The sequence below is a fragment of the Falco naumanni genome, chromosome 5 (genome assembly GCF_017639655.2).
Source record: "Falco naumanni isolate bFalNau1 chromosome 5, bFalNau1.pat, whole genome shotgun sequence".
NCBI lineage: Eukaryota > Metazoa > Chordata > Aves > Falconiformes > Falconidae > Falco > Falco naumanni.
The window spans coordinates 16,848,956-16,868,012 of NC_054058.1; the positions used below are offsets into that span (position 1 = coordinate 16,848,956).

General features: G+C 45.0%; 1 protein-coding gene and 2 long non-coding RNA genes across 7 annotated transcripts in view; 2 read left to right on the forward strand and 1 right to left on the reverse strand.

The window, feature by feature from the left end:
* The first annotated feature begins 717 nt into the window (after positions 1 to 717).
* LOC121088243 lies at positions 718 to 13,179 on the forward strand. The gene is made up of 3 exons (XR_005827878.1): positions 718 to 1,011; positions 8,848 to 11,573; positions 12,528 to 13,179. It is a non-coding gene; the product is annotated as an uncharacterized LOC121088243 (long non-coding RNA).
* On the reverse strand, positions 6,835 to 18,438 carry LOC121088242. The gene is made up of 2 exons (XR_005827877.1): positions 18,325 to 18,438; positions 6,835 to 8,868 (listed from the first exon to the last, which is right to left on the reverse strand). It is a non-coding gene; the product is annotated as an uncharacterized LOC121088242 (long non-coding RNA).
* Positions 18,234 to 19,057, forward strand: part of ITPR2 (inositol 1,4,5-trisphosphate receptor type 2) — a 268,891-nt gene continuing 268,067 nt past the window's right edge. For 4 of the 5 annotated variants that reach the window (XM_040594004.1, XM_040594005.1, XM_040594006.1 and 1 more), the window contains exon 1: positions 18,234 to 18,465. In XM_040594004.1, coding sequence (XP_040449938.1) covers positions 18,374 to 18,465 — 92 coding nt within the window. In that variant the 5' untranslated portion in view covers positions 18,234 to 18,373. The remainder of the gene's footprint in view (positions 18,466 to 19,057) is intronic. The other variant, XM_040594009.1, reaches the window with a different exon arrangement.

Sequence of the window (19,057 nt, forward strand, 5' to 3'; positions counted from 1 at the left end):
TACGTGCTGGATGGCCTCCAGACCTCCCCGCTTCCCCAAACTCCTTTGTAGCTCCTGCCATTTGCCTCTTGGTGTCTCCGTTTCCCTTCTGACCCCTGGTCTGCCCTGTGGGTTTGGGGGCTGGTTGACTTTCTGGCTGCACCTCTGTGTACCTAGGACTGAGCACCAGGGCACTGGGCACCAACTGCATGGAGAAAGGGGTCCGGGTACGGTTCCTCCCTTACTGAAACTCACAGATGTTTTATTTGTTTTGTTTCTACGTACTTACCTATTTCTTCAATACGCCTGGACATGTCAAAACAGTGATGATCAGCTTGCATGAAATCAATTACCTTAATACTTCTTGGTATCATTGATCTTTAGCTCACCCACTGAAAGCACCTAAAGAGAAGGGCAGTTATTATTGGTCTGTCTGTCTGGTTTTGTTTGGATTTGTGTTTTGGGTGGTTTTTTTTATTTGTTTGTTTTTTAAAGGTGAAATCTTTTAAGCTTACCCTGCAGACCAGCAGCAGAGCAGGACTACAGGCAGGTCTCCTGAGCCCCCTCTGATCCCCTCCCCCCCCCCACTGCAGCAGCCTCTTTCATTGCTTCAGCATCGGGTTTGCAAGAAGTTGCTTTTTTGGGACTGAGCCTCTGAAAAAAGCCTACAGTACAAATCATTTATCTCCCCACTCCGCTTCTGTGTGTCTGCCAAGCGATAACTGGGGGGAACTAAAACCCAACCCTCATGATACCCATTTGGTGCGTGACTGACAGATTTATGATAGGACGCCGTTTCCTCCGTTTGTCCGGCAGCGAGTGGCAGGGCTGGGCGATGGCGTGTCCGCCTTCTTGCCGGCCAGCGCTTCCAGCTGGATTCGCAGGACAGGAAATGATTTAGCGAAAGGCTTTTGGTGACAATTAACAGAATTCCTGCTGATAACATTTTTTGTCCTCTCCCTCAGAATATTTTTGCAGCAAGCCCTAAGTCATGGCAGAGTGGCACTGGAGGAGGGTGGTTACAAATATTTGGTGAGTGTGTCATGGAGCGGCTTCTATTTCTGTTGAAAGTATGATTTATTTTTTTACTCTATACCTCTCTAGTATTCTACTCGGTGACCAGAGTAATACAAAAATTTATTTTTCTTACCAGATGGTCATACCCTAAAAACCAGCTCAATTTGACTTCAAGCAAAGGAGAGCTATTGCTAAAGTAACCTAAGGAAAGATTAAGATTGTCCAAGAGTCTTCTGGTAGGGAAAATCAGGGAAGCATTTATTTTTATGTCAGGAGTGGTCCAACTGCATTGTAAACTACTCATTTTGCCAGGAACAACAAGGGGCTCAAGTCCTGGGATCACAAGGTAATGTTGACTTTGCAGCATATGTTCAGAAAAAACCCACAATTTGTGTAAGACGTTCCTGTGTAAGGCATCTCTTGCAAAGAGGGAAAAGTAAATATTTATTTGCTGCCACATAGGATTACCCACGTCAAAGAAAGGAAAATACTGGTGTTAGATGTGCTCCCTCAATAAACTTTTGAGTTGTCTTAGAGGCAACTTTGGAAACCAAGTACTTTTCCTTAGAGCTTGGTGGGCTTCAGACCTAAGGTTTTGTTTTTCACCATGGATAAAAAAACAGAATCTGAAACCCTCACTTATTGGTTCTTCTCTTAGAAAAGGAGGAGGAAAACAATTTTTCTGACGCCTTGATACATATGGGAATTAAACAGCTCTGTTTTCAGTAGATAAATTACAGTTCAGGAAAATAAATTATATGTGAGGTGGATATTTGTCCTTAGGAATTTGACACCTGTGAACAATTATTTTGAGAGCTTAAGGAGCTACTGTAGGCTTTGTGCTGGTTTTATGCTTGCAGACCTCCTTTCTCCAGCAACATTTCTTGCACTGTGGTCTCCAAACTGGGATTTACTAGAAAAGGGCAAAAAAATAGCCAAGTTAGCATTGTCAGATGGATCAGGTTTTTCTGCTGCATTGTTCAGTTGTCAGTGATTCTTGTAATGAAGTGCTACGTGGGAAAACGGCCTTTCATTGTCTATGCAGTTAGTAGAGCACGGGGAAACTGCTTTTATCTGCTTTGGAGTCAGTTTGAATACTGGCAGCTCGGATCTTTTGATCTGCTGCAGCCTGGCTGGTGGTTTTGCCTGCATGGGAGCAAGCCCAGGAGCAGAGAATGGAGAGGGAAAACTCCAGTGGTCACATTGGTGGAAAACAGGCAAGTGATGACACCATGGAAACTACACTAAGAAAGTGTAGGAAAAATGGGCATAGACTGGAAGAGTCAAACATTGCAGTGGTACAGCAGAGGCTATGGTCCTAGTCTGTACTTCTGTAATTTTTATCTTGAGACAACCTGGGTTTCACCTAGAAAGAAGTATTTTCTTTCTAAGTATACAGTGATCTAAAATATACCAGCTACTTGTACCTGGGGAAAAAACATCTTGTAAAATTAAGATATTTTTTGAACCTCAGACATTATCTTGTAAAAATTCTCTTTGTGCTTTTACAGAAGTCCCTGTGCTCCCCTTCCTCCACCTGCTAAAAATAAAGAAGGGTTGAAATCTTGCTGATTCGCTAATTGCGTTTTTGGTTTTGAATGACACAGCCTTTGAATGACACAGCCTGATTAAAGCCTGGTTAGGAGCTGTGTCTCCTTGATGTGCATCAGTGTCAGCCCCATGGCAGCGCCTTCAGTCAGAAAGGATGAGCACAGAGGTTTTGCCTCACCAACATATAGCAGAGCACAGGCACGTGAGAGACCAAGACAAGGCCCCCACTGCTTGTGTCCAGGCATGGCTGATACAAGGACTGGCCAGGACTGCAGCAACTAAACTAAAAAAAAAAAAAAAAAGTGGATGAACTGATGGGACCAGCAGGCTGGAGCTGGCCAGGCACATGCTGAGCAAGAAGCACTCCCTGTTCCCCTTTTTCCTCATCCCTCAGCACAGCTGGATGTCTCTCAGGGATCCCCCAAGCAACCTTTAGATGGTTATCATTAAAACAAATGGTGGAGTTGCTTCTGTCAGGCCATGGGGATGAAACTCCTGAGCACTCCCACTGGGTCAAACTGCTGCTGGGCAGGTATCAGGGACTGTAAATCTGTGCCACCAGAAGCCAAAGCCGGGGGCTTAGTGATCACTGAGGATAACTGGAGGTAGAACAGGTCTGAAAATGACCATGTGCAGCACGGCTAACCCAGGCACCGCTCACAGGACACAATGACTCTGAAAACGACGCAACAGCTCACAGCTTTGAAGAGAACCTGCTGGCGGATGAGGAAAGGACCCCTCCTTAGCCAAGCCAGAAACCTCAGCCCCAGCATGGCAGAGACCACATCCCCCTGCCCCCCATCTGCACAGCTGGCTTTCAAGAGCTGTGCTTGTTAAAGGGCTGCTGTGCAGCTGGGTTATCACGCTGTGCTTTGTTTCATCACCCCTTTTATAAAGGAGGTTCATGATGTTGCATCCTCCCTCTTGGCTTGGTGGAAGAAGGAGGAAGCTGGGAGAAGATGAGCTGTCGATGCCAGCAGCTGCTTGCAGCGCTGCAGACCTGTCTATGCACATCCTTGCTCCCAAATTCCGAGGGTTTCCAGAGGAGCTCAGCCAGAATGATGAAAAAGCTTTCTTTTTAATCTCTCGATCTTCGCTCTGTGTGTTTTTGCCAGTGCAGTTAAAACAGAGGTGCACGCTCCATGCTCTGCAGGTACTGGTGTTTTCACCAAGGTAAACAAAAGATAGTCTAGATAATTACAGAGAATGATCTGAGCAAAACATCTTGTCTCTACAGCTGGTTCCTGTGACACAGGAGCAGGCAGGGCAGGCAAACTTGCCCTGCCAGGGTATCAGCAGCATTTCTCCTTATTCAAACAACAAGAAATGAGATTCATCAGACTTCGTTCCAGCTAAATTCCAACTCGAGAATGAAGGAAAGTTTTGTCTGACTGAGGTTTGCTGGGAGTGGTGGTGGTGATTGCTGTGCTTTCAGAGATCCATCTTGTATACGCAACCCAAATTGATGAGGCGGTTCTTCCCACGGCACATCCGAGACTTCAGGTTTGGTTCGGGAGCTGGCAGGCCACAGCCCTTGGCATCACTTTTTTTTCTGATTTTTGGTGTTACAGGCAATGATGAGACACTCCAATGTTTGCTCAGGTCCAACCCTTAGAATAGGACACCTTCAACACGGCTCTACTGTGGGAAACATTTCTCATGCAGCTGAAAACCTGCATGCTGTTTCATGTTTGGTTGTTTGGGTTTTTTTTAAGCAAGGGGACAACCAGCTGAAAACCAACAGGATTATGTGGTATTATGGAGAGCAGAATTTGGCATGCAGGCTACAAAGCAATCTGAATCCCACCGCATGAAAATGCTCAACGATGCTGTAGTGCCTGACTGCTTCCTCCCAGGCTTCAGCTGGGGCTGAGGATGAATCTCAAGCAGAATTCTGTCCATTAGTAGCAATAAGACTCTGTCTCCATATATATATATACACAAACATATGTAGAGTGTATATGTGTGTTTTAGTTTGGTTGCATTTCCTTTGGGTACGTTAAGATGATGATAGTTGGCTTTGCTTTGCAAGCTCCATGCCAAACTTTCTGTAGTTTGCTTTATAAACTTAGCCTAGTGACTTAAATAGATTTAACACCAGAATTGTTAAAATCAGTTAAAGTTTAGACATCTTCTTCAGTGGTGACAGGAATACAAGAACGGTGACACCAGCTCAGACTGGCGATTCACCTGGCTCAGTATCCCTTTCCCCAGCGATGGCCAGAGGCGGATGCCTGAGGAGAAGAAAGAACAAGTTACGTATACAGTGATGTTTCCTCCAGTCAATTCAGGAAATCCATGAGCTGGGTAAGGTGTCTCTGTTTACAGCTGTTTATGGTTGATTTCTGTGAACTCTCCCAGTCTCCCCATGAACCTATAGAAACTTCTAGCAACGCACCACATCCTGGGGAAGGAGCTCTGCAGATGCACTGCCTGTTGTGCAAAGGACCACGTGCCTTGCCTTTGTTCTCTGCGTGGCTCCTTTCTGCGGCTTTGCTCTGAACCTCTTAGCTGCATTAGCAGAGAGGGGCAAACATCAGGCCCTGGAAACTCTCCACACGCCAGTCCTGGTGTAGTCTGTTGGAGAATGTTTGTGCACTTGGCGTTGTGGGTTTTGTTGTTGTGGGGTTTAGGGGTTTTGTTTGGGTGGCTTTTTGTTTTTAATTGAAGCTGGTTCACCACTGTTGCCCTTCTCTGAACATTTCCATGTTCTAATATACCATTTTTGAGCAGAGGGACAGAACTGCAGCCCTACATGAGGTCTGGGTCAACCTTAGGTTTTACACAGAGGAATACAGCTACTGTCTGGTTTGCTCGTTATTTTTCTCCTAACAGGAGAAAAGGGTCAACCCTTAACAACACCTGCACCACTTTGACTGTTAATGAGCATTGGGACCATACTGTTAGAGGGTTTGGGAAGGATAGTCCCCCTCTTCCAAGGGATTAGCTGGCTGCAGACCAGGGCAGCTCCCTGGCAGGAGCAATTCGAGGAAAGGCTGGGAGAAACCTCATCTCATCCCCACACAGCAAATACAAGTTGAAGGGGGTTCCTATTTCTAGGCACCTCAGCCTGTAATTTTGGACTGGTCAGAGACAGACCAGCTCATGGGAGCTGGGAAGGAGCAGGGGGCTTAATTTTGAAGCAGTCCTTGGAACTGTTTTTGAAAAAGTTTCTTATATGTGCCTGCATATGTAGGACTCTCATCTGTTGAGTGGGTAGGAAATAAACATAACTGAGCATGGGGAATGTAATCATTTGGACCTTGTCAACATTAGGAATATTCACCACCTGGGAGTTAGAGATTTCTTTCTCTCCCTCTTTTCCCCATGTTTAAGGCCAGCTGGTTTTGGGTAGACTGGACAGCAAATATGAGGCAGAGGCTGGAAGCTAACTCCTCAAAATGCAGTGCTGAAGGTGGTCAGTGGAGTGGAGGAGAGATGGAGACACGTATCACAGAGTGCTTTTAGAGGATCTGCAGCAGTTACAAACACATGGTTTTGAATGATCATCAATAAATGCAAAAAAGTGCCACAAGCCAAATTATTTTCCACTCCAAGTCTATCTGCTTTGCTCTTTCCCTGTCTCTAATCCAAGCCGTGACTAGCAATGTTTCCCCCTCCCAAATAACTGTCACACAAATATAACGTTAAGCCTGTCGAAGAGCAGTCACAGCTTGTCTATCTTGCCTGCCATCGCCCATCGCCCTCATCTAGGTTTGGAGCTGTTGTCTTACCTCCAATGCTCTTGCGAGGAAGTGCGGAGGCGAGGCTTTTGTGGATGTTGGAAATGGTATCGCTCTGCAGGTCTAGCAGTGAGGACCTGTGCTGCAGAGCTGGTGGGCTGGGGTGCAAACACCAGTGCCAGGGGTGCAATTGCCAGCAGTGGGTTTGTTCCATCTCACCGTGAAGGCCAAGCAATCAGGACTTTGGAGATATCAGTCTGGTTTTGGCCTCATCTGCCCCTTGATTTACATAGCTATGGAGTGAAAGTGGTCTCATGCACATAGATTTGACAGGAAAAAAACCCCTCACAAAACACTTTCTCAACATCAGGAAACACAAAATCATGTAGCTGGAGTTAAATTTACTCCTGTTTTGGAGACTGGAGACCTTCAGGTATCACAACACCCCTCGGGGGGATGATACTAAAAAATAAATTAGTAACCTCATTTTGCAGCAATTACTAGCTCTGTCTTTGGGGAATTTTAGTTCAAGCCCTTCACAGTGGTGTTACAATGCATAATTATATGACTTGAGGTGCAGTTAGAGAGATGCAAATCATCTGGGTATGCTATCTCTCCATTTAATCAGTGGTTTGTTTGCCATTTGGGTACAGAAAATACTTTATTTAAAAATGAGTTGAATGTACTTCCAGTGAGGGCATCAGTGGGAAATAATGAAATGTGGCCGATTTTCCACTAGTCAAGAACATCCAAGAGCTCCCTGGTGTATTTCATTTACTCTGAGTTTTATGCAATGCACAGTCAGCTAATCCCACACACAGCACAAATGATATATGATCCCTCATGTTCTCTGTCTGTGGTGTTTCCCATTAATCTTTAGCTTCATTAGGAACACATACAGTGGCTTCTGTATTTGCTGGGTATTCCCCTTAATTTGAATCCTACTTTTCAGTTTGGGGGATATCTCTTTGCCGATAACGTTGTATGCTACTGATATGCTGGTATTTTTCTGGAAATAAGTGTAAGTATTGTGTAGCAAGTTTGTGGATTTTGGTGAGGAAACAAAAATTATCCCCTTTGCAGCCAGTAAACTGATGTGTGATGATGTAAAGAAATTTGTCAGCAGACAAGGCTGTGTATGCCCATGCACGTGGGTGTCTGGGACAGACCAGTGGGCACCACACCCAGATGAGCAACCTATACAAAAGCCTGTTGCAAATGGTAAGAATTCTTCTGCATTCCAGGGACCAAACAATACGTTCCCTTGACCACCAATTTTTCATTATTCTTTCCCAACCCTTACCTGAGGTTGTATGTAAAGGCTAAATTGCTGCCTGACCTCTTTGTGCAGCGTCCAGCACGCCGAGGTCCTAATGACTGACAAGGGCTTCAAGGTACTACAGGACTATTAAGGATAAATACCAATTATTACTTTGGCATCTGAAGAAAAGCAACAAGTTTCCTTTATCTGCATAGTAACCCATGATTTCTTTTTACAGGGAAGGGAGGGATGTGTGTACCTGGCAGTGCACTGTGAACACCAAAGTTCTCAAAGGCTGAGCCAACACTGCACCTCCCACACGATGGAGGTCGTTCCCCACCACGTGTATGACAGCCTTTCAGTAGGGTTTGCTACTTCGTAATATAAACTCTTGGAATTTAAGCATCAAAAAAAAGTATCATACTTCCATGCTAGCTGTAAAAATCAAAATGAAAACTTGTAATACAAAATAAACCACAGCAATCACGGCACTTCTCCTGTGGTTCTGCACCATGTACGTAACTTGTTGGGGGAATGTTTACTGTGGAGGAGCATCCTGTCCCTGACCCAACGCAGCCTGCTCCCTCGGGGCCGTCTGCCCCTGATTCTGCAGGATTTCTGCGCATTTATTTTGATGATTAGATATTGCAGTGGTACGATCTGTGGTAAGAACACTGTTAATTTGAGTTTGTCTGTACAGAACTACACCAATCAGTCAAATCTGTGTTCTCTCAGAGAAAGAGATGAGTTTAAAACAAAACATGCCCCTGCACCCCCCATTGTATCTCTGGGATTTAAAGTATGAGAGCCAGGTGATTTCCTAGTGCCAGGATTTCCTGGTTGTTCGAGCACTAATCTGGGACTTGGAGAAAACACCGTTGTGCCTTCTTGCTGCCTTTGGAGACATCACGTAATGCTTTTTTCAATAGCATTTGAGATTCAGATAGGAACCTCTCAGACTTTTCAAATGTAGATAGGCAAGCTAAGCACGGTGTCTCATTGCCCTCTGCAAGTGCTTCAACAGCTCAGCTGGTTCACAAAATAAATCAATCTTCCCAAATGCTTGCTTCTCAGCGGCTAAATTCACAAATCTCTTCTCAGATATCTCAGTTCTTCCATTCCTCACTTGTGCTGTTCCCTACTCCAGTAATACTTAGCTTTCTCACACAGAGGTTGTCAAGATATGTTCATTAATGTCATGTTTACGTACTGTGGGAATGGGGGATAAACCAGTTTTTCAGATGAGATAGCCAAGAGGAAACTTTTATCTATCAAAATACACTGATTCCCACTGCTGGGGGAGGGCTTCTTTTCTCCACTGCTTCCAAAATCCTCTCTGCTCCCTGATGTTTGTAGGTGGTGTGCGTGAGCCAGGAGCTGAAAAGGAGAAACAAAGGGCATCAGTAAGCAGCAGCAGCAGGCAGACATCACCTCTCCCTGCCGCGGAAGGATGGAGTGGCCTTGCAGCTGTTGAAGAGAGTTGGGAAAGGAGGTAACAGGGATAATGGGTAGGAAGAGGTGAGCAAGGATCAAGGGAAAGCTTGGGGTGCAGTGGTGCTGCAGCTCAGTAGCGGCTCGGCAGCACACACTGGGAGGAGTGGTGGGTTCAACATGGTATCGGCATGCTGCAGAGACGTGGGTTTAGTTTTACTTTTTTTGTCTATCTGATTATTGTAGCAGAAATGGCACCGAGGATGAACCACGTCACCTGCCACCTTCAGAGTCTTGCAGAGTGGTTCAGCAGTATCTTCGCTCTGCTCCATCCTGCTGTGTCTGTGGAAGCTGTTGCCTATTCCCCTTTTCCTTTATTAGACAGCTGCCGCAGGCGCAGTTCAGGGGATTTCTAGAAGCTCTGGTTGCCACAGGAAGTATGTTTTTCTCCTAGATGTCAGATAACATATTGTACTGCCATGAGAAAATGGATAGAAATTGGCAGTTATTTCCTTTCGGGGATTTTTTTCCCCTTGACACTCTCATTTTCTCACTAAAATGTTGTATCTCTAGTAAATCTACGGGTGGGTCTCCATCCAGCCTGTGCCCTGATACGATCCAGCCCTGCTCCTTATCTATCTTGTGAGCACGTTCTTAGAACTTGCAGCTATTGAATAACAAATATGGAACAATATCGCCTCTGCTTGTGTATTTATGTCCCTGCCACTGGAAAGATAGCAGTTCCCACAGGTGGGGCCACGGTTGTGAAACAGAGGTGCTAATTGTGCTGATGTCAGATAGCAGGCTTGACTTTTATGTTTCCCATCTGTTTTCCACCACCAGTTTAATGTTACTGCAGTGCACCGAGGAGATAATGCTAAGCGTGGTGCTAAATGTATCCATATGAATTTTAAAATTTTGTTCTTATTACCTAATTCCAACAGTTTCTTTGCTTATGACATGTTAACAATACGCATTTCTTCTGTGCCTTTTAAACTAAAGCCCATTTCACTAGTAGAATAACTGATCCGTTGCTAACTTTTCTTTTTTCAGAGTGACAAAATGGAAATGATGGGTAACGATTCTGCTTTTTTATTCACTCCTTTGCAGCTGGCTACAGATTAGTTAAAATCTAATTTCCTAAACATGTCCTTATTTCGAAGATTAACTACTACTAAGACGCAAAGCATCTTGCAAGAGCTGCTGAGAAACAGGAGGTTATTTCACTGATTTAGTTTTATAGCATTGAAACAGGGATTTCTTTAAGTATGCACATCACTTATCTATTTAAATATTATGATGCTAGAGGATATGAAATCGCACATTTCAGCTTTCCAGGATTCAGCTGTGCTATGTTAACTTTTAAAGTATTTAAGGAAGACACCCAAATGAGGAACATATTTAAAAAAACCCAAACAACCCAAACAAAAAAAAAACCAACAAACCCAAACAGCTCCTCAGGGAAAAGGCATGAACTTACTGCAGACTTTTTTGCTCTCATCTGTTTTGTGACTCATGACTTACATCATTAGTACAATGTCAAATATTGATGTGTGGTGGGGGACAAAGGTAAATGGGCAAGGCATTCCTAAATGAAAAAGGAGTTGAGGCATTTCCATGTGATTAGTATGTAGGGTTTGTTTGTTTTGTTTTGTTTTGTTTTTGTTTAAGTTCCAGGTAAATTTAGCAGTTCAGGAATCAACATGCTTTTAGACAAATTTTTCCTTTCAATCCACTGTATTCTGGACTGGTAGGAAGAGAGAAACACCAGTGTGGGGATCCAAATGTGCAGTAGTGTTTTGATGATGTCTGTAACTTCATATTATTTCTTTAAAAAAAAAAACTGTTTCTAATTAATCCATTCTTATTGAAGCTCTTATTTCCTGGGCACAATGGGTCTGAGATGACAGAAATCCATTGAGAACATCTCCCATATAGGGCACTTGCTTCATGTAGGTATGAAATCAGTTTGAAATATTGGTAGTGTGAACCTCCAATCTTGGTCCGGATTTGTCCTCAAAGACATTTTCTGCCTACTTGGAATCCCAGCCCCATCCCTTTGTTATGCTAACTAAATCATTCCATAATGACCTGGAAAGTAATCCTCGTTTGGGACAGGTAAAAGCAGAAGAGACTTTGGATGGATCCAATCCAGGTGCACCAGCGCTGATCAACGGTGAGGACATGGTGGACTGAGACTGTCAAAGAGGGTTTCTTGTACCTCCCTATCAAATAATTTGCTAGACACAGTAATCGACAGAAAAAAAAAAACCCAAAAATCTTTCCTGATGTCTAATTTTTCCTTCCCAACACATTTCTGAGAAACATCAGGTAGCTGATGGTATGCTTTTAGAGAGGGGTGAGGGAGAGGAGTTATTTCTTTAACTGGGCTTTATTGACTCCCTAAATGACCTCTCTGGAAATGCAGTGCCAACCACTCAAAGCCTGTTGACTTGTGTTCACCTTCCCAGCATGTTATTTCCAGTTTATTTCACCCATCTGAAAGCTAGAATAGGCCTAAGGTGAAGATCTGTGGCCCCTGCTGTCACCAGGAGAGACTGGGTCTTCTGAGAAAAGCTGTTTTTCCTGCTGTCTCCTTGCCCGAACCTGGCTGGATCCTGGTATCCACCTTGGAGGCGTCCCACCAGCAGGTATTCCCACCGTTCAGAAAGGGCAGGGAGCTTCATCCTGAAGTTAGAAACACTACTGTGGCCTCGGAAGAACCGGCTTGGTGACAGCTACCTGAGCAAAACTAATCGCAATTTTCTTTCTCCTCTGGTAATTTTTAACATGGTCAAAAAAAAAAAAAAAAAGGTTGGCACAGCCTTTTTTTTTTTCCTTTAAAGAGTAATATGGCCAGTATGCTAGTGAAAGGTGATGTTTCCTGAAAAAAAAATAGGATTTAATTTTAAAAAAGCATTTCAATAAAAAAAAAAATTGTTGATCGGAAAAAAACCAAATGCACAAGGCTTTTTAAGCAGTCCTAAAGTGCAAAACTTCCGCAGGTTTGAAACGGCTTTCTTAATGCCCCGCATGACAAAATTAAGAAAGGTAGGGAGGTATTCCTCAGGTACGCTTCTCAAGGTCCATGGCTGCAATTAAATTGCAACTATACTGCAATTACAGACATTTCTCACTTTGTAAATTGTTAGTTGTATTTTTTAGGAATACTAACTATTGCTGCTTTATTAGGCTTCTTACTAGAGCTGTTGTTTTTCTTAGACTTTACTGTGGAAATTTTTGCAAAAGTTTGTTGGTTTTTTTTACTCCAAAATTAAGATATTGAGTTTCAGTGAGATGTATCAATCAAAACATTCATCATTGCTTGTATGATTTCACATATGATTATTTTAAAGAACTGCTGTATATTCACTATGCTGTATCCACACTGTAACCACTGCTACAGCTGGTCAGCTGGTAATGGTATTAATGAGAGAACTCAAAACACAATTGCTTTGTAATTACAGTCACCGTACCATAGAGGTCTGCTGATTCTTCTGTTGTATTAGGTCATGGTTAGGAATGGGCTAGGACTGAAATCGAAGCTATATTTTTTCATTCCCTTCTATGAAGGTGATTCACTTTTTTTTCCCCTGCATTTTTAGGTTTGAACCTTCTAAAGTCTCATGACAGCCAGCAAAAGAGAAAATTCAAACAAGGTATGTCTCCCTCTCCATTTTGTAGGGGAAAGGCTTCGTTTTCAGGCAGCCAAGCAGAAAAGAAACCCCAGGAGACGCTGCCTGATTAACAAGTCTGTGGGGGCTGGCAGTGAGTTCTGCAAGGTTGAAAGCAAACTTGGTGTAACCGTTGGCACTTGTTCCACATAGGAATAGTAAGTTCATTTTTGTGCGCTTCCTGATGCTTGTTCTGTGGTTGCGAGCTGATAGAAAGCAACGCTTCAACTTCCTGAATCCTCTAAATAAAGCATCCTTTCTATATGGATGTTGTCAGAGAAAGGCACATTGTACTTTCTGCTTTGGTCGAGTTTTCGTATTTGGCTCTTTGAATGAACAACTTTGGTCGTTAAACAGTTGGAAACTTATTTCAAAAGGCCTGAATGTATCACAAGGAAAAATATCTTCACTTGAATGGCTTGAAGCTGCTCTCAGTAGTTTATTTACATAGCTGTTGTATTGTGCCATGGTTTGAATGGCATCTAAGCTTCCTCTTTAATCTAAATTCCTTTTGCTTAAATGATTAATTCACAAATAACTTCAGCTTTCATTATGCCTGTTTGTTTCTTTCAAGAGATTATTATAGCAAACCAGCGATTATTTAAATACTTGAATTAATATGTATATTAGCTCCTGTAAATTCAGCTGTGGCCAACAGCAAGTCTGCCAGCCCCTGCTCCTGCACGCACACCATGATGTGCACGAGTGTGCCAGGATAGTGATAGTGCAATGCTCATACCCATGCTCTAGTCCAACCCCCGAAAGGTCACTTGTGAGAGCTGCTTATTTTCAGGGACACCTCTAATGCTGAAAAAAATGTATTTCCCTCCAGTAGAAAGACCTTTATAAAACTAGGTGTTACGAATTTAGCTAGAATTACCTGTTCCTACTAAGCCAGGTTGAACAAAGTGGGTAGGTCAGAACTGAATGCTCCATATTCTGGTTTTCTCATACTCAGTCAAATGATGATGCTTGTTTTGCATGATTCACTACACTTCTGTTTTATTAGGTTACTGAGTCATATTTATCTCTGTCAGGCCCCTTTTCCCCCAGAGTATTCTATTGAGGTTTTGGTTTTTTTTTTTTTAACCAGATGCTTAGTATTTTGTATGGCACCAATACCAAAATATTGTTTAAAACATCAGTAAAGAGTTAACTCCCACGACAAGAAGAAAGGCAAAATTAGTCCCCATAGCTACCTATCTATCAAGAAATCATCTACCACTCTAACATTTGCTATAGGCAAAATAAAACAAAGCACTACCAGAATAAATCAATTCTTGTGTGCGGGTATTGTCAAAATAAGCTGTTCCGGTGCTCTCTGATCCAACTTGCACGCCAAGTAATGCTGTCTTTTGTGCATCCAAGTGTTTTGAAATGCCATTGTGCTCAAGGAAGAGCTAGGCTGCCTCAAGTATTAATATCCAGAAGGTAATGGGTGTCTCCAGCTTGTTGCGTGGGAAACTTCATTACGTGCGTTTAAAAGCCAGGCCTTACTCAAGTAAACTGTTAATTGTGCATTGCTTGCGATAAGTATATTAAAAATATTCCTAAATATCAAAATGTCTGGAATGATCTGATCTTTTTTTTTTTTTTCTTTTTTTTTTTTTTTTTTTAGAATTAGGAAGATGAGAAACAAACCCAAGAAGGCTTTGAGCCCAAGCTTTCATATACTTGCATGCTAGAGCTCTGGGGTGCCTGCCTGGGTTTTGGCCTGGTCCCATCTATCTCTATTGTATTAAAACAGTTAAAGGCATTCTTCTTTTCTTCCTTTTCCCCTGCAGCTGGAAAGCACTATCCTCTGCTTTCGTGAAAACAAACATCAATGCTGCCCGTTGTATAAGCCTCTAACTGGTCCAGTTTGCTTTCACTGAAGTGGCCTATATATCTCTAACTTCACACAGGCAGTAGCTTGTGTAGGTGTGGGATTAAAGTCTTTCCAATCAGACAATTTTCAAATCCATACAAAAGTCAACTTCTGTCAGGAGACTCCCCTGTTTAGACAAGATGAGCAGGAAAATCAGACATCTTCCTAAGGGGTGGGAAAGGACCAAGAAAACGATGTTGTTGGCCTATTTACTTGGTGAGTTCTTTGAATCTGAGGTAATTTTAATATTGTGCATTTTAACATCTAAAGTGGATGCTCGATGCTGCAATGGGGTGTGTCTATTCACCTCTCTGTGGATAAACTGCTTTTCTCTGCCTCAGCACCAGAACGAACATCAAAATCTAGGACATAGAGATCACAGTAAAATTGCCCTGTATTAAAATACTGCAAAATACTTTTATACAGAGATCTATTTTTAGAAAACCACTGCAAACATTACTAGAAATATTTTCTTCTCTGAAAATAAGTAATAGACCAGAAAGGAAAATTGAGTAAAAAAGACTCGGACTCATAGGATCACAGAATCATTTAGGTTGGAAAAGACCTTTAAGATCATCAAGTCCAACCATTAACCCAGCACTGCCAAGTCCGCCACCAAACCACGTCCCCTAAGCACCACATTTTGTTAGACACCTCCAGGGATGGTGACTCCACCACCTGCCCGGGCAGCCTGTTCCAGTGCTTGGAACCGACTTCTTCACTTTCACAATGTACAGAGTAGTACATGCACTGGGGCAGTCTGTCAGCACCAGCTGATGATTTCTGCAGCTGGGTCCTGTTTCACAGCGCAGCCTGTATTCCTAGCTTTGGAACAAAAGATTACCAGATATAACTGATGGAAAACATACTCCAGTTATTGACTAAGCAGCCTCACCTTCACCCTGCAGCTAAGTGCAAGGTTAAAAATGGTAGTAAAAATATCCGTATTTATCAACCAATTTGGTTTATTTCTGCTCCAGATAAATGAAGCAATGTTCCATTACCATCTCTGACCATGCTTTATTTTTTTCTATCTAGACTTGTTATGACAAAATCTCTTTCATTTTAATTAAATTTTTCCAGATACTATCTTCATAAAGCTAGCACTCAGAGAGGCACAATCATTATTTTTAATAGAAGAGGGTTAATGCTTGTTGAAAACGCTAGAGGAGCATTCGTCACTACTCTAAGTTTTCCGTGTGCAAGGAGAGGAACAGCAAGGGTTCCTCAGATCTGCCCTTCCAGGGTGATCTTCCTACCAATTTAAGACGTGGCCTACAAAAGTGGGTAAGTGCTTGCTTATTTTCAGCATGCTTCAATGAGATTGTAGGACTGTTTCAATGAGACAGGTTTAAAATGAAGCCTGACTGCCTTCAGGATTTGACCTTCACTTTTTTCACAAAAACGCTGATTCTGTACGACTCGTTTCAGGTTAACAGCCATCGCTGCTCAGAACTGGGTTGAGATTTCCAGTTCATTTCATACATGTCACTAGAGAGCTGTGGGGTGGTAACAGCTTTCAGCTGCTGGCGCGATCCAGCCTGAACCAAGATGAACAAGCCTAGAAATAAAGGAAAATGCAGCCTGTGCCTTGATTTCCTTGGGGGGGGGGGGGGGGGGGGGGCAAGGGGAAGAGGCAGATGACTACAAGTGTAGGACTCCTATCAGTTCAAACTTTACAACAGCAAGCAAATGCTAAATAAGTGACCTGAATGTAACCTTCCTGTAATGCCAAAACACGCAGGCCCCTTTCAGCAGCCCACACGCAGGCAGAGCTGCCAGGGGCGTAGCAGTCCTGCTTCCCCGCCGACAACCTACAGGGATGCCTGGGGTATCGAAGGACACTTCACATGTCCCCAGCAACCTATCTTTAGGCAACAGAGTTGAACCTTCCTGGCTGTGAATGGTCCCAAACGGGGGTTTGCACCCAGGCGTACAAAGGACAGGCAAATTTGCTGCTCAGCCAAATCCGGAAGACCATCCTCTGGAAAACTCCCACTGACCTAAGGCATGCCAGGATTTCATTTACTGCTGGGAAACATGAAACCTTCCTGGCTAAAGTATCTTAATTAGGCCATTAAAGCCTGGTATAAAATGACTGAGATAAACAGGGTCAGGAGGGCAAAGGATATTGTCATTGTACTGTAAAGCCCTTGCTGCTCAGCCTCGGGTTTGAGCTGCCCAGAACCATGTTTTTATGAAGTGAAACACCTGAGCCCACTGCGCGGTGGCCCGGGAAGGGACCCCGGGTCAGTGCTCTTTGCTCAGCTGGCCTTGTGCTGCTCCCACTTTCAGTTTCTAAATCTGGCATGATGTCATTTAGTCCAACTTTGGGATTGAATATATACGTTTTGGGCAGTTTGCAACACCTCGTCTTCGGTTTTTCTATGCAGGGGCTGGTTCCAGAACAAGGGCTCTGGCACCTGCTTGCTTCATATCTTTTCCAGAAATGTTTTAGCAATTGTGGTTACTCCAGGAGACCGAATTGAAAGAATTTGGTAGTATCAGACCTAGAGCCTGTGTATGTACACGTACATAAGCAAAATGCAAGTGCAGATCTTTGGTGGTGTCTTTGTATCCTAGTAGGTACAATAAAGAGACAAATGCAAAATATTCACCATAAAAAAGCAAAATAGAGAACTCTAGAACAGCGTAAAAATCTAGATGGCAAAACTTCTTTTCACTTTCAAAAGTCAGCATATCTGATATCAAGGATTTATGCTTTGGAGAAGTGAGGTAAGGCTGCAAGCTGTATATGTGGGAAATTAAATCAAAGTGTGAACCCCTCAGTGTATTACTCGTGTCCAGCAGCCTGTGCATTCCTGCAGCCAGATTTATATTCCTAACATTTGAGAGTCAGTATTTGATCAGGCTGGTAGACCTCCTGGGTTGAGTTGTTTGTTCGTTTCTTTTTTTTTTTTTTCCCCCTTTTTTTTTTTTTTTTAATCCAAACAACCTGTTGGAAAAATACGCGGGGTAACCAGTACTACTGCTGAGTTTGCCTGCCATTTGGAGAGTAGGTAAAATATAGCTGAAAAATGAGAAAGTCGGTAGAAGTACTTGATTCTTAAGACCCTTGCGGGAAATGGCGTTGCTGTTTAAAGCACCCTTTGGGCAGGCGGGGGTCCGGGGGGGTGTGTGCCCCCTCCTTCCGCGGCGGGGAGGTTGTGCAAAACGCTCACGAGTGTGAGGGTGGGTGGTTTTGTGAAATGGGTGGCAGCGCTCTCAGAGAAGCGTGTGCTGCGGGAATTCCTGCACAGGATTGCAGCACGGTTAGCTTCGGATTTACAGGGGAAAAAAAAAACCAAAAAAACAAACGGATTTGTGGTCCCTGAAGTTTGTAAGCCGCAGCGGAGAGGGTGGCACGGGCTGGCGGTTAGGCTGAGCACGCCGCGCCGCGGCCCCCTGGCAGAGGCGGCGAAGGGCCGCTGTCCCACCCGCCGCCTCGGCTTCTCCGCCCCAGGGCGGCAGGCTGCCCCGCAGCGCAGGGCACGGCCGAGCAGTTCCGCGGGTCCCCCGAGCCCCGCTCCCGGCCCGGCGCCCCTCCGGGGGTTACGACCCCCTGCCCGGGGGCGGCAGCGGCCGCGGCGGGGCGGGGCGGGGCGCTCCCGGGAGGCGGGGGCGGGCGGAGGCGCGGGAGGCGGCGCGGCGGCCCGGGCCGAGCCCAGCCGTGGCGGGCCCGGAGGGCAGCGGCGCCGCGCTCATGTCAGCCCGCGCCCGCCGCCGCGCCGCGCCGCAGGGGCCGCGCTGAGCGCCCGGCCCGCCCCTGCCCCGCCGCGCCTCTTCGGCCGCCCCCCGGATCCGTTTTATTTCGCTTTTTTATTTTCGATCGGGTTTATTTCCCTTTTTTTTAATTATTACCTTTTTTTCGAAGGGGAGGAGCGCGAAATCCAACTAAAAATGAGCCAAAATGTCTGAGAAAATGTCCAGCTTTCTGTACATCGGGGACATCGTGTCCCTGTACGCCGAGGGCTCTGTCAACGGGTTCATCAGCACGCTGGGGTGAGTGCGGGGCCGGGCCGGGCCGTGCCCGCGGCGGGGCGGCAACCCGCGGGCTGCGGCCGGCGGTGGCGGCGGGGAGAGGAAAGTCGGAAGTGATGAGCGGGGCGAGGGAGGAACGGGAGAAGTTGTCGCACAGGCCCGGGGCGGCGGGGCCCGGCCGGCGGCGGCACCGGCGGGGCGGAGCGGGGCGGAGCGGACGGGCGGCGGTGCCCGGTGGCGGCGGCTCGGCGGGGGCTGCCCGCGCTCCCCACTCCCCGCTCGGCGCCCGCCGCGGCTGCAGCTCCGGGCCAGCCCGGACCGGAGTACCCGGCGTCTGCCAGCACCAGCACCCGCTCTGGGGGAGTAACCTGTGCTGCACCCGCATGCGGCCACACAGTCATCACTTACAGCGAACTCCTCTGGGGTTTTTATTTTATTTTATTTGGATTTTTGAGATTTTGGGGCGAGGTGTGTATTTTACTGCACGTCTAAGAATTTTTGTTGAAGTCGTGAAATACAAAACCTTTGCTTTCTTGCTCAGCGTCATAATCGACTCGTTAAACGTGCGTCCCTTTACTTCTGGTTTGTGCTTGCCTGAGGTTTTATCTGTGGT